Raw genomic sequence first — 24,422 nt, forward strand, 5'->3', positions numbered from 1 at the left:
TCGTAATCGGGAAATGTATTCTCTTCTTGAAAAAGTTTATCTTAGTATTCTTAAGTTGATTAATAAAAAGCAAATTGAATTCTTTGCAATATTTTTTTGTGGTAATTGTTACGTGATTCACTCAGGCTGAGAAAAATGTTTGGTTCGCGGGAATCAAAACAATTTGTTTACTATAGAACCAACATTTTTTGTATCGACACAATTTCGTAGGCCTAACTATAAAATTATTAATTCTAGAAGCAATAAAGTTTGTGTTTTTTCAAGAAACCTTTGTTGATATACCGTAAACTAGCGACGCATGTGAGTTACAGCGGCGCATCCGTGATTCTACATTTTGAATTCCGATTTCCCCACATATGCCCCGCTTTGCCCCCGTGCATAGCAACAAAAATTTTGTTGCACAACAAGAATCTTGGTTTTGGACGAATTAACAAAGTTTTTGTTGGTTCAATGTTTGTTCAAAACTAAATTGTTTTTAGGAAACAGACAAATGTCCATGCTTCAATACTCGTAATTATAACAACCAAATCGTTCTCTTGCTCAAAACAATCAAATCCGGTCAAGATTTGATTTATGCTTTATATTATTATGTCGTTTATGAAAGAAGATAATAGATTACAAAGTTTTGGATTTGCTTTCTGAACAAATAACGCATGTTGATGTGGTTTCGTGAATCATTTCCAGCGAACTCCGGTGTACGAGGATGGCACCATCCGCTACATATCACGTATTTGACCCATTGTTCTTCACTCTCAGCGTTTATCGTTCCTAGATATAAATCCCTGGCTGCAAAAGAAACATTAGGCGTTATTATCACCATTGAATTGACGTCTTTGAACTGCGAATAAAATCAATCCAATTATATATGACTTCTTTGTTTAACTTAGTTTATTAACAACTTTTTTTTTTAATTGAGTTCATTGGCAATGCAACAAATTTGTTCAAAAAAAAAGCAATTTGCTTGCTATAGAAACAAGAAACAGTTTTGTTTTCTCAACAAAAATTTGATTCTTTCAACAAAATGTCAGATCAACTAAAGGTTTATTGAAAGAAACATTATTTTGGGTAATTGTTTACTTTAATGACTCTCGCGGATTTTTGAGTAAATGGTTAGAAATCTTTTCCAAAATTTTCTTTGTATAGTCTAGAAGTAAATAGTATGCGGGGATTTAGAATTTATAATAAAATAATATTTATTTAAGATTTTATAGCTTTAATGATAATTATAGTAATTTGTAATCTTCTCTATTCTAATATTTGAAATTAATCAACTATGAAGCAATAATATTTAAAATTTATAAATTTAATTAAAAACAATGTATTTGTATTATTTTTCTATTATTTTTTTCAAAACAAATGTACATAATATAAATTGCACATTGACTGTACCGAAGAACAATGTTTTTGTCAACGATTTTCCAAAATAGAGTAAAATATTTTTAATTTCCAACCTATAATTAAAAATGAAACCCCCCTAAATTATTATCAACATTTTTGTCATCGATTTAATTGCCATATTCTATGGTTGAACCATGAAAATTTTTGCTATTTCAACCAAATCGTTTTCTGAGTGTAGACAATTTCAAGTTAATATAGCGCTGGACATTAAAAAATTTGAAATTGAATATTTCGATATTGTAAAATTTTACTTCGACTTCATAGTTTGTTAAACAATTGTAAATTAAAAATATGCTGAAATAAATAATTTGAAATTCGATGCCTTATAAGCTGATCAATTTTGTATTTGAAGCACTCAGAGGTATACTATTCCTATTTTCCCTCATTTTTCGTGATTAAACTGCAGGTACAGTGTTTACGATCAAACCAAAAATTAAAAGATTCCAAAAAAAGAAAAAAAAAGAATTGTACAAGAAATTTGTCCGAAATTTTTCGTTTCAAATTTTCAAAATAAAAGTTTTCAATTCTTTGACAATACAATCTATTGTAAACGCACGAAAATGGGTAAAACTAAAGTTCTTACGTTGTAATTTGAGTTAAGGTATTTTTCAAAGAAAAAGTCATGAAATGACATAGGGATACTAAACCGGGAAAACAGGATGTGGCTTGAAATTTTAAAAGTTTTTATTAATAAAAAATGTTAATAGTTTAAAAATTGCTCATTGGGGATTAGTTGAGTTTTTTTACATTCTCAGGTTAATTTAGATATTCAGAATTCCGCCCGATATGAAGGTCGTTAAATTAAAAAAGAAACTTTCACTAAAGAACTTCAATAATAATTTTAAAATTTCTTGGGATGCATTTATAAATATTTCCCAAGATTAAAGTTTTAAACACATCATTTTATTAACCCAGATCTCCAATAAATATTCACTTTCGAAATACATGTAAATGGATTACCTAAAAATGTGCGAAATCTAAAGGAATTTTGTTGATTAGAAAAAATGGATTTAAACAAAAATGTGCACTTTAAATAATTTTCAATGGTAATTAATTCGACTGTCGTTAAATTCGAATAGTCATGAAGGGAATTTTTAAAGTTTTGCGACCATCCTGTTATAATTTCTTGAAAAACACAAATTATTCATCCTATTTAATTATAGCCAGGTAAAATGTTTAATTATCGAGAATTTTTTTGCTCAATTAAAACGATCACCCTAAAGAATGAAAAACAGATTTGACTTTGAAAAGTAAAGGTTTTTTTTTAATAGTTTTCCGGAATATTGAATCCCATGAATATTAAACAGAGACGCCCTTTCAACTGGAAAAGCTTGCTGGAGAGAAAATTATTTAATCTTTTATCCCTGCTCCTGATTATGATAAATGATCTGAAAAAATGTATTATAGATATGATTAAATAAGTTAAAAAGATCTCAAGAACTGAGTGCACGGGGAACGCGTGGCATTCTGTCATTGTCTGTCTACGATATAATAAGATTACTATCTTGAGGTCCAGTCCAGATAACAAGGCGATATGCGCAAGTGACGTCAACGGAATGTAGAAACAGACTTTACAAATTACAAATAATAAGTATAATCTTATATCTAGAACGCTCCTCTGATTTGTGGAGGACTAGTTCCAGAAATTCGCAGACAAGGTTTCAAAATGATCTGAAACTTTCAAATTTTAGATTTTGATGGTCATTTATGTGTGAAAATAAAGAAAGTCATCAGTATCCTGTAGCGAAAGAACTGTGAAAACTGAGAAGGTTTCCATTCACCTAAACAAATTTTGATTTGTAGGATCTGATAGTATGTATGATTCATTTATAATATCTTGTGTAGTAATTATTTATCTGGTAGAAAAGAAAAATTATTATAATATGGGAAAATATCACTCTGTCGCGAATTATATTTTTCAAAAGTACAATGTGCTTATTTCTTGACTTATTGCACATTTAACATAATTTTATGATAACAGTTTTTCACAATGAAGCACACAGTTAAACATTATTGGTCTGAAATCTGTATGGATATAAAATTTGTTATTTGGATTGGAAATTCATCTTTTGGTGCAAAAATCATCTTTATTATTTGAAACATAATTCTTCTAAATTAAAAAATCGACTTTTACCTTTTTTGTTTAGAATTCTTCTCTTCTGGTTATAAATTCAACTAGTTTATTGTAAATTTATCTATTTTGTTAAAAAGTAATTTTCTTTGGTTGAAAATTAAAGGGTTTTTTGGTGAACATTCATATGTTCAGATATAAATTCATTCTTTTGGATTTAAAATTGAACTGTTTCTTGTAGAAATTTTATTTTATTTTAATTCGTCTCCTTTGCTTTAAAAGTTCAATTATTTGTGGTTGAAAATTGAACTTTCGTCAAAAAAGTAGTTGGTTTTTTTTTGCATGAAAATTCAACTGTTTCAATTCCCAAAATTGTGTTGCTGTCTCAACAAAATAATGTTCCTTTCAACACACCGATATTGGAAATGCAACGGTTTTTTGTTGAAGTTATATATTTTTCGTTTGAAAATTCCACCATTTGGGTGTAAATTCATCTTTGTAGATTAAAAATTTAACTATTTGATTAAAAACTCAACTTTTTTGTTGAACTTTCCTCTCTTTTACTTGAAAATTCAATTGTTTGGATGAAAATTAATTTTTCTTGCTTGACAATTAGTTTTTTTTAATTATCTTTTTGAGTTTAAAAGTCAATTCTTTTGTAAATCATTCGACATTTTAGCTTAAAAACGAATTTTATTGAAAATTCGTCTTTCAGGAATATGGTGCCTACATTAATTTTATTTGAATTAATTTATGCCCCTATTTTCATTAAAAAAAAAAACAACCTATTTCGCCTCTTTGAGAGCATTTTTGGCTGTGAAGTTTGTCAATAATCAGGAATTCGACTCGAATCTCAAAACCTTTTAAAATCGAATAGTTAAAAACCTTCTTTTAAAATATCTGATTTACGTCAAAGTAAATTGATTGTAAACCTTGTTAAAGTAAACCTTGTGATTATGTATAAACATAAGAAAATGGTGTTGCATTTCGAAATTAAAGACATTTTTTTTTAGAAAATAAATATAATGAGGTGTTTCCGCTGAAAAAATCTGTTCAACGTGAAATGGAGCGTAAAATAAAGTGTTCCTAAAAGTGCTGCGCCCAGGGGAGATGGGTCCTACCTCAATTTAGAATTTAGATTTTGGAGAGTCGTAAACGCACGTGCAAAAAGGTCCCGACACCGCTCACATCTGTGACCCATCTCAAGCTTCCGGTAACACTTCCGTCACATCTTGCTTCCACCTGGAATTTTATCGTCAGTCTCACAACATCTTATTTTTCAAGTCAATTGCTCTCAAGGTTCAAGAGGCCCTTTTCATTCTTTTTCCACGAAATATCCCCCGGTCTGGTCAAATGTCACGTTTTAGTGTGAGTGATAAGATTTCTGATTTTAAAATGAAGTTTCAATTTTTTATGTTATTGTCATTTGCATTTCCTATATGATGCATATGTTAAATGAGCTCGAGTCGATAAATTAAAATTAAATACAATTAGGCAGGTTAAGAATCCAGTGAAAAATGTTAGCATAACTTAAAATTGGTCCAGATTTGTAAATGTTCTTTGAAATCTGTAACCCATTTCCGGACTATTTATGGTCTATTCTACGAGTAAACTAAGCCGTTGTACAAAAAAGCACGAATTTTCCATAAGACGCTATAAGCAGTTTACAGGTTTAGATCGTGGATCTGTGGCTCTAGATACCAAAAAGCGATTTTTGAAAGCCCATTTTTAAAAAACTAAAAGGAATTAAGCCGTTTCGCTTGCGGGATATTAACTGCCATGTAAAAAATGTTCCAGGAAATACAAAAAAAAATTAAATTCGAAAAATATGTCAGTTAACAGGTTTAGACCGCGGGCCCTTCATATCTTCTTTTAATCCTAACAGGTTTTGTGTTTAAAATAACTAATTTTCGGTGAAAAATATTATTATAACCTGAAACTGTTCGAAAATAGCAAATCTTGTTGAGACTATAATGAATTTTGTTTGAAAATACAAATTTTGGGTTTAAAACACAAACATATAGTCTAAAATTGTTAAGAGATTTTAAATCTTGTTTGAGCTATAATGATTCTTGTTCTAAAATATGATTTTTTGCGTAACCTGCTAAAATAACATAATATTATTAAAAGTTTAAATAATAATGATTTTTGTTCGAAACTAACCATTTTCGATGTAAAGCAACTACTAAAAATTCTGAACAATAAAAAATTCTAACAAAAACCTAAAGTTATTAAAAATAGGAAAACTTGATGGTAATTTTTGTATAAAAATACTGGTTTCCGATAAAAAATTAACACAACTTAAAAAAGAAATTTCAGTTTTCTTCCAGAATTCATGATTTTATATAGAATATCATTTCAAAAAATAGTAATTTACCGTGAACAGCTCACAACATGTAAACCAGAGCAAGAGTATTAAAAAACTAGTTTCTTATATATGATAGAATTGTCAATTGATTTTTTTTATGTAGCAATAATTTCCAATGCAAAATTATCTACATCAATGAATATCGTCTTCGAAGAAAAATATATTCGGATCAAAATCTTTCCTACTCAGATAGGAAACCGTCGCGCACTGTAAAGTCACGTTTGTCCTTTCTTTGCAGCTAGCTACATTTTTCGCTCCTGCGACTGTTCCGCCCAAGGGGGTTTATCTTTTCTCCGTATCCTTCGCCAGCAGTGCATTTCGTGTTCAGAGCATTTTTTTATTTTTTTGTATTGCTCTCTTTTTGCCAACTTTATTCATCTAAATCTAAAAGCCGAGAAAAAATATTGCTAGGTGCGAAAGTGTAGCCAGGAATCCAAGTAATATAGGAGAGGTCACGCCTCTGACCCGTTTCAGCTTGTTATCAAAGCAAACTGTGGGCAAAGTTCGTTGGCAGTGGCAAGATTCTCGAGAAGAATCTTGAGGCTTCCGCTCACTCGATGCCAATTAATAATGCTATCGCACGTGGCTGCGGCATCGAATATGAAACTAAAAAAAAAAAAAAATTAATTTAAAAACTCTGACCTGCTTACTCAGGTCTGTATATTATCACGAAAAAAAGATACTATTATTGCTGACAATAAGAAAAAATAATATTAAAATAAAATAATTTCTCTTATTGTTTCTTTTTCTTTTTTTTTTAGAACTTTTATGGCTTTATATATGAATTATTTTAACTGCTATTTTTTCTTGCTTTCTTAAAAATCAACTCTGCTTTGAGTACTGCTTTAGAAATATACTTGTTTAAAATAAGAAGATTTGCTTGATGATGTACCCTTGTTAATCTTTTTTTTATTACATTGATTTATCTTTTTGATTTCACAATTCTGAAATAATTTCACCTTCACAAAAAATATTGTACACAACAAATTATAAATCTTTGCATTTACGAGTTGACAACTCGTTCGTGAAACCGCGAAATGATCGGTAATTTTTTGAAACGGATATAATTCGGAAAATCACAATGGATTTGTTTTTTGACCGGGAATTTTATAAATTTTTTGAAGAAGAAGTAATGAATGTATGATAAAAAACGTTTTAATTTGATCAACAACTGTAAATATCAATTAATTAATGATTAATAAAATTGAACTCTGGCTCTATGTACCTGAAGTTCCGAACGTTGAAATGAACGAAAAATTTTTTCCCATTTCTATTTTCCAGATAAATATTGTTCGAACTGTAATTTAAATTTCCAATATAAATATTTTTCAATAATAACTTATTTTCAATATAAATTAACAAACATTTGAGCACTTTTTCTGATTTACAAATTCATCAGTAACAAATTTCGTTCATTTGAACGTTCGGAACTTCAAGCACATTCTGGCTGTAGTGTTAAAAATCTAACAATATAGTTGATATTACGAGACGATTCTGAATCTGTTCAAAATTAAACAATTTACAGAGTTTAACATTACAAATTGAACTGTTTTAATTCGAAAGTCTTAGAAGTTAAAATAATATAAAAGTTCAATTGAAACTTTATGTTAATATTTAACAATATTTGATTGAACATTGAACTGTGTCAAATTGAAAGCCTTGAATTGTCAAAATTTCAGAGTGCTAAATTTAAACTTGGAGCGTTAAAAATTTTGATTTTTAATTGAAAATGTTGAAGTTTCATTCATAAATAACAGTTAATCAATGATTAAGGATTTAAAACTTGAAAATATTTTTAAAACTTTTTAATAAAATGTAGTTTTTTGAAGATTTAAAAAAAAAATTAAAGTGTATTAAGAATTTTGAAATTAAAATAATTTTTTTTAAGATTCCTGGACAAATTTTAAATAATTTCTAGTTTTGAAAAATTAATGTAAAGGGAATATTTAAAAAGATTTCAAATATCGTCAAAATAGAATCAGAAAGATTTTAAGGCATTTTTTCAGGATTTAAAAAAAAAGTGAGGAGAAATTCGAATAATTTCGAAAGACATTTAAAATATCTCAAAAAATTAAAAAATTTCTAAATACTTCAAAAAATTTTAAACAAATTTTACAATTGGGAGTCAGCGTGGCCCAGATGATATGGTGATTGTCCTATGTTCCAACATAGGACAATATAGCTTCGCTTCTGTCCATTGGTATACACGACTACTCCATAGATACCCTACAGTTTATAATTAACCCTTAGAGTAAAGTCGCTAATTCCTGGAAAATTTTAAATGATTTTTTTATGTTAAAAATTTGATTGTAGGAGAATATTTTATAAATTTCAAAAAATTTCAGGTATTGTCATAAATGAATTAGAAAAGTTTGAAACGTTTTTTTTTTAATTTTACACGATTTAAAAAAAAAGCTAGGAAAAATTAGAATAATTTTTTAAGATATTCAAAAGTTCTGAGAAAATTCGAAAATAATTTAAAATATAAAAATATGATACAAAAAGGTGATTTTTGAATATTTTGAATCTTTTACAGTATTGAAATGATTTTTTTTTTCAAATAATCTTAAGGAACTATTAGCAATTATTAATTTAAAGCGACTTCAAATTTTTAAAAAACTAATTTCAAAAATTCTAGGGTTTACAAAATTGATTCGTTCAATTTTTAATGTTTCTAACTTAAAATTGTTTAGAATGATATAATTTTTTTAATTTACATTGATTTATTCTTCAGAAAAGGTCTAATTCATTAGGCGTTTGAATTAAAATATTTAAAATTAAAAATGGTTTGAGTTTTAATTTTAAAAGTGTTCTACTTTAAATGTCTAAACTTGCAATTCAGTTTTTTTTTTCTTAAATGAAAAAATCTTCAGCTTGATGATTTCGAATTTTTTATTTGAATCACCGTGAAAACTTTTTGCCAGCCGAGAAGAAACAGAGGAATTACTAGGAATTTTTTCCCTTGACTAAAACGGCCACGAATTAGTACTCCAATGCTTAAAAAATTAAATGGTGCAACCCTTCATTTTTGTTCTTCGCCAAATAAAAGAAAATGTGAAAAAAAAATGGTAAAATACATCTGCATGTAAATCAGTGGTTTGTCCCGTTTGACTTTTTCTCTCGACTGCTCCTTTTGACTCTCGGGTGCTGCGTGCAGCCTGCACCACTGTATGTCTGTTTAGCTCGCTTTTTGGCGTCACGAGTCGTTCCTCTGACAAAATTAAGTCGGCCTATACCGGTTTTCCCAGCTAATCACCTCTGCGAATCGCATGTCATTTAAATCCTGTCAACCGACAATGGGTCCCGAAAAGTTAGGCAGGGTTGAACGACCCGGCCATGTGCCACTTTTATCAGGGCACCCCCAGCATCGACACACGCGCCCCGGGATCCTGGCGCGCTTCGAACAATGCCCAGAGATTTGCCGATTCTCTCTTTTCACCCTGTGCCCTCGAATCGAATAACCATCCACCCCCCCCCCTTCTACATCCCCTCGCCACGACCTTCACCCCCGCCCCACATTCCCCGAACAACCCCCTCGCGTCCTTCACCTTCACCCTCTCTCGTCCACCCCGTCAACGCATTGAGCCTCGATGAAAACGGCAGACAGGAGGGTGAACCAAAAACAGGCCACTTTTCGACAACCCGTCGATATTATTGAACGTGACTCTCTACCTGTAATTAGAAAATAACGAACATTTTATGCGACACTTTATTTTTCATTCGAGTACGAATAATTTGTAAGATTTTTTTCGGAAATCGTTATAACATTTTTTATATAATTGGGTCTGATAGACGGTACTTTGACATTTTTTCTGATATATCTAAAGATTAAAAGTGGGGTACAATACATTAACATTAACGAAAAAATTCGAAAATATTTGCATTTTGACCGTTTTATCAACACGTTCAAATAAAATGGTCAGCCTCGAAGAATTAGCTTAAACATGTTGATTTGTTTGTTCATTTCAGCACTAAAGTTTCAAAATCTCACATTATAATATTTTTTTTATCATTGCAGTGTTTTTATTATATAAATTTCTAGAAATATTGTAAAATATCAGTTAAAGTAGGGTACACGGAGAAAAATAGATATTGAAAAGCATATATTAAAAACTTTGATATTTAACCATAATATATAGATATTACGGCATACTATCTAATATCTTCTATTCAACATGCAAAATATTAAAGGGCAATATCTATTTATATTGAAAGTATAAAATATGTGATATTAACAGTTAATATCTAAGATATTAAAAAAGCTAAATTTTTTCGGAGCAAGGTCGCTGACGTGTGGCGAGAAAAGATTTTGTCTGTATCTTGAGTTTTCATCGTGTGAATTGTGGTTTTTCTTATATCTATTGCACTATAAGTTTTGGTGGAAAATGGAATAAATTTTTTTGGATCTGTTATAATTTTCTCAAGAAAATGAGGACTCAGCTACGGGCATCTTTCATATTAGTCTTGAACAGTGTGTTATCTGTTTAACACAAAAATCGCATAATTATGCAAAAAGGCGAATGCTTGAGGATTCGGATTTTTAAAACAGAGGACTACGATATTAACATTATTTTGCATTTTATAGAAAATGGCATGCTTTACAGGTAATTTTTGCACAATTAAAAAATATTTTTTGAATATCTAAGATTCTGCCCTTTAATATCTTGGATATTTTCAGTGAAAATCTTCTTTTTAATATCTACTGATGCTCTACTTCAGTATCTAGATTTCTGCCCCATAGTTAAATCGCCAAGATATTACCTATTAATATCTAGATAGTCTGTGCTAACATCTATTTTTCTCCGTGTAGGTGTTGAAGCCTTTTTTGCCTACTTACTAAAAAAAAATCAAGACAAGACTACCAAACTGTATAAGACATCTTTAGTCTTAAGACGTTATTACGCTGAATTTTAGTCTGGAAGTATAATTTTAGTTTCACAGTCAATCCAAGAGATATTAATAATCTGAAGTTAAATAAAAACGCTGCAAGTAATTGAAAACTACAATTATCCGACGACGAATAATTTTTGTCGGCCTCGTGATAAAAATGATCTGCCGTCAGATAATTGTAGTTTTTAATTGTTTGCAGAGTTTTTATCCAACTTTAAATAAATAATATCTCGGGGATTTACTATGTTATTTCTTAAAATATATTTATTATGTTTTATATCAATCTTCTCGCGCGAAATTCCTGTTCATATAGACAATTTCTTAAATCCTAACTTAAAGTAATGTTCCATACAAATGTGTGTTAAAAAGTTTTTTTTATGTTCAACTTACAGTTAATGTATGGACGATGATAAGCAATAGGCATTCACATGTCCCGAGAAACCGAGGAAACATGCACACTTGTAGTGCTGAGATGAAAAGAATATAAAGTATAACGTCTGATACATCTTACAGAAACTAAATTATGGTTTTAAAATTATTTTTGGACGGGCTTAATTCAAATCAAAATATAGGTTCAGTTTAAGTCAAAATTTACGGTTGATTCAAGTCAAAATATAGACTTATTTTAATTTCAGAACGGGGGATTAATGCAACTAAAATCTTAGGATTATTTTATGACAAAATGTAGGCCTAATTCAGGTCAAAATGTTGGCCTAATTTGAATAAAAATAGAGGAATATTTTAAATCGAAATAGAGGTTTTACTTGAGAAAAAATAAATGTATACTTGAAATCATAATATAGGCTTAATTAAAATCAATATGTATGCATAACTTGAATCGAAAATTGGACTTAGTCAAAATATAGACTAAATCAAAGTCAAAGTATATGCGTAATTTAAACCAGAATATAGCTTTAATGTAAGTTCAAATGTTGGCCTAATTCAAAAGAAAATAGAGCTTAGTTTGAGTCAACATATAAATTTAATTCGAGCAAAAGTAGAGGTGTAATTAAGTCTTAATATAGGCTTAATTTATATCAAAATGTATAGTTTTAATTCAAGTTAAAATTCAGGTTTAATTAAGGCAAACTGTAGGCTTACTTGAAGTTAAAATTTATGCCTGATTCGATCAAAAATAAAGGATTAATTAAAGTTACAATATAGACTTAATGTCAGTCGAAATTCAGGCTTTATTCAAGGCAAAATATAGACTTAATTGAAGCCTTATGATGGCTAGTTTTAAGGCTTCCATCCCAACTGGAAAAGGTGATCCTTGGAAATTTCTGGTATCACCCCTTTAAATGTGCCATAAATACCAGACTGCAATTTAAACTGATCATTTTTGTTTTCAACCCTCCCGGCAACTTTTCCGTAATGGAAGGACCTTTGAAAAGTTTTTGTAGCCGTTTTGAGTGCCAGGTCCGCCATGACTGAAAATTAATATAGGGCGTTTCATTGAGCAGGGTGCAGCGAGGACGAGACAGGTGCGGACGCGGAAGTGGGCGGTTGCGTGGATGGCACGGCCAGTGGTGGCGGAGGCGGCGGAGAAGGAGGTTCGGCTAAACAGGGTGAAAGGTGCCCCCAGTGCGGTATCCTCTTTCGGAATTTACACGTACTGCAGCTCCATCTCGAGGACGTCCACAAGACGACTTACGCCATCGATAAGCACGACCTCGGCGCTCAGTTCTCTCAAGTCGTAAGTGGCTTATCTTCACTACTCTAACCATTCGACTATCCTTCGGGAATTTATACTCTTTAGACTTTTTTATAAACAGTTTCCCAATCCACCACCAACCCCTAGACTCGTTGAACTCGAGAAAATTTCCTAAAGCTCGCGATGCAAAGTTTTCCCTAATCTCCATCCTGATCATTTAACCACTCTCGCGACACTCACACCAGATTTTTTGACCTCAAACCCCTTGATTTATCGGTTCTGCTTTCTGGGAAAAGGGGAGTTTATGAAAGTTGGATTTTATCTGAAAAAAATAGTTTTGGTCTTTATGAGAAAGGGAATGAAAGACCTTGTTTGAGGTTTAGTTTAATATTTCATTTCTTCAGAGATATATTTTAAAATAAGCCCTTTATGACGGACGGAATTAATTTATCCTTATTCTGTGTTTATACATGCTATTCCTCTATATCCATTTTTTAATATCCATGTTGATGTTCAGAAAGTTATAACGACTTGTGACTTAATTCGAAACTAATGTTGAGAAGATAGAAAGAGATAGACGTTGACGATGGTCTTCACCTATCCCACATACCCATCTTTTCGAATCCCAGTCTCCTTATCGGAAGCCATTTTCCGCCCATCCTCGTCAATCCTTTTCTATCCTTGACAATCCAGGCTAATCTTTTTCTACCTCATCATCTATACTACAATAATTTTTTTGGATTCAATAATTTTATTTAAATCTATCCTCCGCGTATCCATATCAAACCTTTTTAATATTCTTATTTCATTGAAATCTATAAATTACCTTTGTTAGATGCCTTGGTCAAGTGAAAGATAAACTCAGAAAAACTGGAATTGAAAAGTATGAGGGGAGATAGAAAGGAGGATGGGATAGATAGGATTTTCGTGGGTAGGAAGATAGGAATTGAAATCGAAACAACCAGGAAATGACCGGAAATGTCATTCACTGACCAGGATTTTTCTTACGAATGTACATACAATCATGTAAATTAAAAGTGGTTTCATATTTGTGAAAAAATCATAATTTTCAGTTAGAATAGGGAATCTTACAAAAGAATTACATTTCTTACATGGAACAGGAAATTCTAAGTTGCGACATAGAATTTTATTGAAGAAATGTAATTTTGAGTTTGGGAAAGAGAATTTCCGTTAAGATTATAATATTATTGTTACTTGTGGAAAGGGAATTTTAGTAAAGAATTATAATTTTGAACCGCGAATAGGGAATTTTAGTGAATAAATTTAAGCTTGGCAATTGGGTCAGGGAACTCTTATTAAGAATTATAACTTTGACTTTTGGACAGGGAATTTCGTAAATAATTATACTTTTCATTTTAGATTCATTTTAGAGCAGGGAATTTCGTTAAGAATTTTCATTTTTCTTTAGGGCGGGGGCTTCCTCAAAGAATTCTAATTGGACTTAAAACAGGGAATTATTAACATAAAGAGGGTATTTTGGAAAGTTTTTTGATTCTAATTTAAAAGAACGAAATTTAAGGAAATTCCTGTTCCAAGGCAGAATTCGTCATCATTTGAAAATTCTCTCTTCCAAATTTTGAAAAAAGGTATTTTTAGTATTTCTGAATTATAATAGAAATGTTTAAGTAAGTGTCATTCTGATTTCGAACAGGAATTTTGTAAATGAATTTAATTGTGACTTGGCATAGGGAATTTTCCAAAATAACCATTTCTTAGTTTAGACGAAGAATAAATAAATGAAATATAAAAAAAATTCTAGTAAAGAATTATAATGTTAAATTTGGAACAGAGAATTTCGTAAAGAATTATAATTTTCTCTTGGAACAAGTAATTCTTGATATGAAACGGGAAATTTTGGAAAATAATTTTAATTCTGATTTATAAAAAGGGGATTTACAAAAAGAATCCCTCTTCCAATTAAGAATTCATCAGATTTTTAAAATTTAATTTATGCAATTAAAAATTTGTCAAAATTTGAAACTACCCTCTTTCAAGGAAATTAATGTAATTGTGACTTGAAATATGGAATTTTCACAAATAATTGTAATTTAGATTTAAAGACGGGGAATTTTCGTAATGAATTAATATTTGACTTGGAACAGGTACATGTAACGGGAATTTTGGAAAATAATTGTAATTCGGATTTAGGAAAAGGAGTTTAAAAAAATTCATGTTCGATCTCATTATCATAATTCTATTATAAAATTTTCTAGACATTGTTGATGTAAGTTATTTCTCTATTCCAAAACCAAATTATAATCCTTGTGACCAAACATTATCTAATGTACCAACTCAGACTTATAATTCTTTTCAAAAATAACCTGTTCCTAGTATTATTAAATTTTGAAAACACTTTTTAATTGACCGGGAATTATTAACAATTGACCCGACTAAAAATGAGAAATGACCGGGAATTTTAAATCATAGAACGAATAGAAAAGTAATGAGAATTAAAGAAAGTTAAATTTTGATTTTAGTTTTAAATAAAGATACACTTTTATTCCTATAATCCATTATATAGCTGTGTTTAAAAAAATAATTTTATAATTATTTTTTCTCAATGAGAAAAAAATCAAAATTACTTTCATTAAATGAGCAATAAATGAATTGTACTTTTCAAAGGTTCCGTTTTTCTGATGAAGAGTTGTAGCATGTAGAGATGATTTGCAATTCTAGAAACTGAACCTTTTTTTAATAAAGATAATTATTTTGTTTACAGTCTTGCAAAGTATGTAGTAAAAATTTTGCCAACGTCTACCGACTACAAAGGCACATGATCAGCCACGACGAGAGTGCAGTACTTCGAAAATTTAAATGTCCCCACTGCGAAAAGGCCTTCAAATTCAAACATCACCTCAAGGTAAGAAAATTATTTTTAAGTTTATGATAAAAAGTTTATAATTTTGAGTTGTAGAATCTATTTCTCAAATTAATTTGAATTCCACGAGTTTGTATCAAGTCCAATCCGAATCAATCCGAAGAAAATTTTAGTCCCTCTCAATCCGTACACAGGGATCACAGCCCAAAAAGAGGAGAAAAAGGGTCATTTTTTTAGAGAAAATAGGAGAAAGATGAGACATTTATTTTCACATGTAGAAAAGGAGAAACGATCTTTTTATAAGTATTTTAATAGTTTTTAAATAATATTAAATGATTTCTGCCATTGCAGAGTTATATTTTTACAATTGAATATACATAAGTCATTGGAAATCCATTTATGGTGATATAAAAAAGTCAAAGAAAAATGAAGTATGTTAAATAAACAATATTTATGTGCTTTAAATCGTTCTTATAACTAATAATATTTTATATTCTAAAAGCCATTGTTACGGATACCGAAATTTCGGTAAAAATAGCCGGATTTTTTCGATATGAATAGAGCTAGAAAAGGGGCTATTTTTACCGAAATATCGGTACAAATAGCCAGATTTTTTCGGTAGATGTAGAAACCTCGTTTTTGCTATACTTACTCCTTATGCACATTTTGAAATATTAAGAGTTCTACAATTTTTTTAAAACGAAACGTCTCTTTAAATTATTTGGATTCTTTTAATAAAACTTAAAATTTTTAAAACCCTTTGAAAATTTTCGAATTTTTGTATATATCCCTTTTTATCAAAAACTCCTTTGGTATGTATTAAATATTCTAGTATCCAAAACATAAACTATTTAAAGATGTGTAAAAAAAAATTTTAAATAATATAAGTTCTGAAAATTTTTCAAACGAGTTAAAGAATTTAAGAAACAATTAATTCTAGTTAGTAAGATATGTTTGAAAAAATCCTTTCCTTCTTAATTATAATATTTTCATCGATGCAATATTTTTTTTTTGAGATTTTAACTATTTATATAAGTATTGTTAATTTTATATTCTTAAATTACAAATAGTAATATTTTTCAAATCCTTAATTAAAAATAGTTCATATTTGAAAAATTGATGTCTATACAATTAATAATTCAGCAACGTCAAAATGGATTTATTTTAAAACCTATTATATTTAAGTTGTATAAGGACTAAATTCGCTAATTTTACATGAAAAATGGTTGTAATTTTTAAGTAAAAACTTACCATTTTTTTTTGTTTTGTTCACAAAGAAAATCTTTGGTTTCTTAATTTGAGGCGAAGGAAAAGAAAGAAATTCGTTTAAATTATCATAAATATTTATATTAATTAAATATGAAACGAAATTCATATTTAAAGAAAAATATATTTTAAATATACTGAAAACTTTGTTCAAATTTGTCGAACTTTTAAAATTGGCTTCTTTTTTTCTACTGAAAATTTCGAGTAGTCTTCTTAATCCCTTAGAAAAAATAATTTTTTCTGCTTTTTAAAAAATCAGTGTATATTCTGAGAAAATAATAATATCATATTCGAACGTAGACCGGACAATAGGCAATCAGTATTTCGAGAGATGTTTTGACAATTTTTTGCCAAATAATTCAGTTTTTGTAATGTAATGATAAAAAAGGATAATTGAAGTGATAATTTTCGATTATAGGACATGAATTGCGATTATCGGTATTTCTATATATGTTTTGACATATTTTATTACTAATTATTTTGTATTTTTATTTAAAAAACGTAATACTTTCCTAAATCGATGTTTAACAGTGGGCGTGTTTCGTTTGACACTGTCTTTCAGAATATACCCGGGAAAAAATGTCTTAACATGTCCATCATACTAATTTATAGTGAATTTCAAAAATATTTCATTTGTATAGATTCGGCAAAATAATATGTTAGCTTTGAAGTTTTATTTAAATCCTAAATAGTTTAGTTTGAGATTGGTCAAATTTATAGAAAAGTTTAATCAATTATAATAGATAATTGTGCAAGTTAAAAAAAAAAGAAACAGCTCATTAGTCGCGCTAACATATTCGACTTTTTAACAGAATATAGGAATATTATATATAGAAATAATAGAAATTGAACTCACATTTCCATCTATCTGAATCCGTTCTTGAATATTGCACGAAACGATTGAAAATGATTGAAATGTATTGAGAAAGATTGACTTCCGATTTATCCTGACTGGATCTGATTGGATCAGATACTGATTTCGGAATGATTCAGAATATTCCTATTCGTGTGACTTTCGCCAGGGAATAGGAAATTTAAGAAATGATTCAGTTTCAAGAGGACTTCTCAAGTTTATCCGAGACAAATTATTATGGTTTCTAATTAATTTCTTACTTGCGAAAGGTTTATCTTAAATTGGCAGAGGAGCATTAGAATAATCTTCCCTTTGATTGTTGCAGGAGCATCTTCGCATTCACAGTGGAGAGAAGCCATTCCAATGCATCAACTGCGGTAAACGATTCTCGCACTCGGGGTCCTATTCAAGTCACATGACCTCGAAGAAATGTCTGATAGTGAATCTAAAGAAGTCGAGACAAGGATCAATCAGTAATGTAGATAGAGGACCGAGAAAGACTCAGCCGTCGTTGCAAAATCGTCGCGACGTCGACATGATAGCTGCAAACAACAATACCTTTATGCCTATTCTGCCCAAGCTGTCGCCTTCTGACTATCACGATATTCACAGTGAAGGGGGAGGTAACAACCGATTTCTTCAACTAATACATTAGCCAATCAGTATTTATTATTCACTTTTTAAAGGAAATAAGGTTTAAAATACATCATTTCCAAGGGATGGCTTTGAATTAAGAAGTGTCCAAAGTAGCAATCCAGGATGGAAACTGTATATTTAAGAATTTACAATTTGTGTTGATGGATCGTTAAAATACTCAAGTTCCTTGTATATTTGAGAAGGAAAGTTTCCCTTTAGATATTTTACATAGTAATTTCATCAGTAATCTAAATTTATATAATTAATTACGAGTAATGTTAGATTAAAAATTCATCTTGTGGTAGAAAAGTTTGGTATTTCCTGGTTGAAAGTCATGCTGTTCGATCATGTTGAAAAATTCAATTTTGTTAAAAATACAACTTTTTGGAAAAAAGGCATCTTTTTGGTGAACAGTTCAACTACATGGTTAGAAAATGAACTACTTTGTTAAAAATTAATTTTATTGACTGAAGATTCAACTATTTCGTTCAAAAATATTATTTTTTAAATTAATTTTCCTAAAAGAAATTTAACTATGCCATTTTTTTTTACTGATAATTGATCGTTTTTAGTTGAAAATTCAACTACTTGTTTGAAATACTTGCTTAAAAATTAATTTTATTGGTTGAAGATTTAACTATTGTGTTAAAAATTCATCTTTTTGGCTTGAAGTTAATTATTTTTATATGAAAAGTCTTATGGGGACCACCTTACAAGTAGATAATGATCCTTCAGTAGATAATAATTATTAATTTAAAATACTAACGTATGGAAAATAATTAATATTATGTCGTTAATAGGTCAGAGATGAAACGTTTTATATTTTTGGTTTAAAATTAATCTCTTTTGGTCAAAGATTCGACTATTTTCGTCAAAAAATCAATTATTTTGTTGTAAATTCAACTATTTTTGAAGCCATCTTTTTTGGTGGAAAATTCAGCTATTTGATTGAACAACGTAGTAAAAACTTTATTTTATAGCTTGAAGATTTAACTATTATGTTGAAAATTCTTTGCTTTTTAAAAAAATGAAAACAAATTTCACTATCCCATTTTTTGCTGAAATTCGATTGTTTTTAGTTATTTAGTTTAGGTTTTCATTGAAAATTCGAAGACTTTTTTCGTTGAAAATTAATCTTTTTTAGTTGAATATTCAACTACTTGGTTGAAATACTTTGTGCAAAATATATTTCAGCGATTGAAAGATAATTCTTTTTATTTAAAAAGTCTTTATACTATTTTATTGTTTGTTCAGAAACAACTCCTTTGATTAAAAGTTTTTTTTTTATTGAAAATATAGTTGTTTTGTCTAAATTTACACTACTTGGCTTAAAAGTCATTTTTCTTATTTGAAAAGTCTACCGTTTAGTTCGAATATCTTGATCAAAAACTATATTATTTGGTGGAAAGAATGTAATTATTTTTTTCAAAATGCAAGTTAAACATTTATTTTATTGGTTTTGAAAACTATTTTGTTGAAAATGAATTCTCTTAACAAAAAAATTTACCATTTTTTTCTTTTTGTTGAAAATTATTCTTGTTTTGATAGAAAAATCAACTTTTTTGGTTTAAAATTAATCTTTTATGGTTCAAAATTAATGTTTTTTTTTAGTCTATTGCTATATTTTTTATATAGAATTAATCTCTTTTGGTTGAACTTTCTACTATTTGGATAAAAAATTAATTCCTTTTTTGAAAATTTAACTGTTTTCTTAAGAATTCATCTCTTTTTGTCGAAAATTTAAATTTTTTGTGTTGAAAATTTGTCTTTATATCGAAAATTCTTCCTTTTGGTTTGAAAATTCATCTTTTGGTAGAAAGGTATACTTTTTGGTTGCAGATTAATCTTTAAGCGTGGAAAATTAATTATTTTTAATTTAAAAATCCACTTGTCTAATACTATATTTTTTTATTAAGAATAATTCTCTTTTGGTTAAACGTTCTACTATTAAAATTAAAAATAATTCTCTTTTTTTAATTCAACTATTTTCTTAAGAAGTTATCTTTTTTTTGTTGAAAATTTGTCTTTTTATATCGAAAATTCTTCCTTTTGGATTTTAAATTCATCTTTTGGTAGAAAGTTATACTTTTTGGTTGAAGATTAATCTTTTAGTGTGGAAAATTAATTCTTTTTAATTTAAAAGTCTACTATTAAATTTTGTGCCCAGATCATGAAAAATCAATCTAGTTCCCCTCTTAAGAGAACATTTTGAGTTGAGAAATTCGAAAACACCTTTACAAGAATTTACATTATATTTTATCTTGCAGTTAATAAATGATAAATTCTTTTTTTCAATGTATATAATAAAGAAATTAGCATTAAATAATTATTACAAAAACTTCAATTTCAGCCTGGAAACTGTAATTTTTGACCGTGAAAACCGGAAAAAGGCCTGAAATTTTTGTTTAAAGTTTGAGTGGCCATCCTAAAATCACTGACTTCCAAGAATTATTGCACTTTCCAATTTCGGAATCGAAAAAGTGTTTGAATTGGAAATTCAGAGGATTCCTAACTTCTCTTTTAAGCAATCCTGAACCAATTGTATGATTTTTTCCAGGTATGTACGATGTGCCTACGATGCTTCCGCAGATGATGGGATTCGGAAGTTACTTTCTGCAGTCATCTCTGAGAAAATTCTTGAACCAGCTGCACACAAAGAGACGAGACGATTTATCCGAACACTATGAATCTCACATAGATGTGATGAGTCCCTCGACGGCGGATTCCGAGGGAACCGAAGGAACTGAGGGTAAAGAATCCCCAGCAACAGCTGAATCCCAAGGTCTCGACGCCGTTCGACGTATTCTCGAAACCGTCAATACCTCTGTCACGAAACAACTTTTAGAAGCTAATGTTAGGAAATTATCGTCATCTCCTGCCACCATCAAGCGAGAATATGATGAAGACTATCAGGTAAATTTTATTTTTGCGATTCTGACCATACCCATGGCTCGGATTCACGCCACTATTGACACCATTTGACACTTTTTCTTTTACTTGTGCCACTATTTTGAAAAAAATGACACGAATTTTATTATTTTCTCAAAATTCCTGCCTATTGCAACTATTTTTTTAACGATGCCTTTTAATATATTTTCAAACTTGTTCGTTAGAGTGGCTAAAATAATATATTCTACATGTTAAAAATCGAAGGGATTTAAACAAATTTTACGAGATTTTAAGAGACAACGATTTTAGAGTATATTAAAAGATTTCAAAAAGTTTCATATGATATCAGAAAGTTTCAACATTTTTGAAACAATTTTGAGATATATTACAAATTTCAAGATAATTTACTGGGTTTCAAAGTATTTTCAAAGAATTTTGACAGACCTGCGTGATGTCATGGGATCTCCGACTTTAAATATTAAAATATTAACTGCGGCTAATTATGAAATATTTCGATAATTATTTAATTTTCCGAAATAACTCAAAAATTAAAAATCTGAAAATCATGTAATTTTTCGAATTGGAAAATGAGTAGGGTGTGCTAGAACTTAACTTTCCCTTTTTAGCTTAAAAATTACTATTTCGAATACAAAGAATTTGTTATAAGCATTTATAATTTAATAATGAAACAGAATTTGTTTAACATATTATTATTTTAATGTTGCTTATAGAAATTTTTAATTTTTACTATATTAATATTTCAAATTAATCAACAATTACTGAAATTCATTAAAATTATTTAAATCAATTAATATTGAGTATTAATGAAATCTTTCATCCACTCACATTTCTTTCAATATAATCAATTCTAATCAATTTCAATGGATTTAAAAAGATTTTAAAGATTTTAGGATTAGAGTATTTTAAAAGATTCTAAGGAATTCATTGACATATAACATTTGTAAAGGGGTTTCAAAGAATTTCATAGGATTTCAAGGAAATTTAAAAAGTATTTTACAAAGATTTCCAGGATATCAATTATATGCATGTCTAGAGAATTATAGGGAACAAATTAAATTACATGAACTTTCAAGCGGTTTCTAGGAATTCTTAAAGATTTTAGAAATTTGAAGGAATTTTATTAGATTTAAGGGATTCATAGGATTTCAACAGAAATAATAAGATTTCATGGCATTTCTACGGATTTTAAGGGATTTCGAGGAATTTAAAATGATTGATGGGGTTTTCAGGAGTTTCTGAGGATCTAAACAGGATTCAGGGGTTTTCAAAGGAATTTCAATGGTTTTCAAAGATTTTAGGATATTTTAAAGGATTCGAAAGGATGTCACAAGATTTAACATTTTAAAAAATTACATGAAACTATTTTGCTACTTTTTTGCAAAGTTATGCTACAGTTGGTAGCCGTGGAGGGCACAGAGGGCAATATCCGAAATTTTTGTAAAATATTTAAAATCATTATAAAATATTTGAAATATTTTTCAAATACTTAAAACCTTTGTAAAATATTTAAAATCGTTGGCGAATATTTGAAATATTTGTAAAATTTCTGAAATCTTTGGGAAATCATTGAAATCTTAATCCAACATTTTTATAATGTCAATTGTTGAAATCTCTGATAACTCATTGAAATCTTTTAAATCTAACCGAAATTTTTGCGGCACTCTTAAAATCTTTGTGATATCTTTGAGGAATCATTACAATCTTTGTAAAATCTTCGAAAGTCTTTGTGAAATATTTCAAATTTTTTATAAATATTTGATCGTATTTTTGTAATGATTGAAATATTTGGAAAGCAATTAAAAAATTGGTAAATCTTTTAAATCTATCAGAAATATTTAAGAAATATTTGTATAATCATTGAGATCTTTTTAAAATATTAACAATATTTTTGAAATATTTGGTATATTGAAATCTTTTTAAACTATCCTGAATCTTTGCTAAATATTTGAAATATTTATGAAATTCTTGAAATCTTTAAAATATTTGTGAGACATTTGTGAAATTATTGAAATCTTTGTAAAATCATTGAGATATCATTAATGCCTTCGTGAAATCTTTTATATCTATTCGAAAGCTTATGAAATCTTTGCGAAATATTTGATAATATTTGTAAAAATGATTGAAATTTCGGTGAAATCTTTTGAAAATCATTGAAGTTTTGGAGAAATCGTTTAAATCATTAGAATCTTTCTGAAATTCTTTGAAAATAATTGAAGCCTTTATAAAATCTTTCAAGTCTATCGAAATCTTTTCGAAATATTTGAAAACTGTGAAATCTTTGAGAAATCATCATGGAAATATTTGTGATATCTTTGATAAATCTGTTTAAAATCTTTAGAAATCTGCGAAATTAAAAAAAATTTTGGTAATATTTCAGAAATGATTTAAATCTTTGTGAAATAATTTAAGTCCTTGTAAAATCTTTTAAATTTATCTGAAATCTTTGCGAAGTATTTGAAAACTGTCAAATCTTTGAGAAATCATTGAAATCTTTTATAAAATCTTTTTGAAATATTTTAAAATCTTTACGTAATATTTTTAATATTTTTTATTACTTGGTTATTTATTGTTCATTTATTATTATTTATGTGCAATTTGAATTTAGTATAATATTATTATAGTATGCACACAAAGTTTGTCATAGAATATTTTAAGTTTGTTCCCCTGCCCCCTTTCAGAGAAAAAAGGCTCCGCCGCTTCTGGTTGGCACTATTTTGAATTTCTCAAATGTGTCCGAGGCGCATGCATACCCCAATTGTTGATATCATCTTTCCATTTTGAAAGCCTGAACTCAGAATCAGCCACCTGTATTGATACTTTGATAGAAGCATAATGGATGAGCACTGATACTTTTCTAGGATCAAGATAGCGAGATCTCGAGTGAAATGATCCACTACCCTGATTGGCCAACGACAGACCAATGCGACTCGCAGAGCGAGGGTTTAGCAGCGAAGCTGGAAGAGATCAATCCAAAGCCAAGCATCAGACAAGGGTTGAAAAGGAAAGCTGAAGTTGATTCTTCGGAAGCGGATTCTGAGGATGAAGATGAGACGAGCCAACCTCAGAGCGAAAGTGGGAGAAGGGTCAGAGCTAGATCGCTGATCGACGACGAACAATTGGCCGTTCTAAAGGGCTACTATGCCATCAACCCTCGACCCAAGAAGGAGGAAATCATCATGATCGCGAACTACATCAAATTTCCTACTCGCGTTGTCCAGGTTAGATAACATCAATTGACTCTTTTCACTTTTCCCTCGTTGTTTTCCTAATTTCATAGTGTTTAAAACAGGGTGTCGTACCTGGAAAACCTGGACATTTTAATCATTTACAAAGATTTCAATGATTTTCTAAAGAATTCACGAAGATTTCAAATTTTTTGCAAAAAACTCTGATAGTTTAAACAGATTTCACAAAGACTTCAGTAATTTTTCAAAGATTTCAACAATTTAACAAATATTTCAAATATTTGTATTATTTTGTAAAGATTTCAATGGTTTTCCAAATATTTTCAAAGATTTCATAAATATTTGAAGTATT

The 24,422-nt window shown here is 29.1% G+C and overlaps 1 protein-coding gene across 1 annotated transcript in view; it reads left to right on the forward strand.

Moving 5' to 3' along the window:
- The window catches only part of LOC117182103 (zinc finger protein 1-like), a 53,144-nt gene that overhangs the window by 17,650 nt on the left and 11,072 nt on the right, over positions 1 to 24,422 (forward strand). The window contains exons 2-6 of the mRNA XM_033375134.1: positions 12,191 to 12,423; positions 15,122 to 15,262; positions 17,665 to 17,962; positions 20,533 to 20,888; positions 23,744 to 24,103. Of these exons, the coding sequence (XP_033231025.1) occupies positions 12,191 to 12,423; positions 15,122 to 15,262; positions 17,665 to 17,962; positions 20,533 to 20,888; positions 23,744 to 24,103 (1,388 nt within the window). The remainder of the gene's footprint in view (positions 1 to 12,190; positions 12,424 to 15,121; positions 15,263 to 17,664; positions 17,963 to 20,532; positions 20,889 to 23,743; positions 24,104 to 24,422) is intronic.

This window comes from Belonocnema kinseyi, chromosome 10 (assembly GCF_010883055.1).
Source record: "Belonocnema kinseyi isolate 2016_QV_RU_SX_M_011 chromosome 10, B_treatae_v1, whole genome shotgun sequence".
NCBI lineage: Eukaryota > Metazoa > Arthropoda > Insecta > Hymenoptera > Cynipidae > Belonocnema > Belonocnema kinseyi.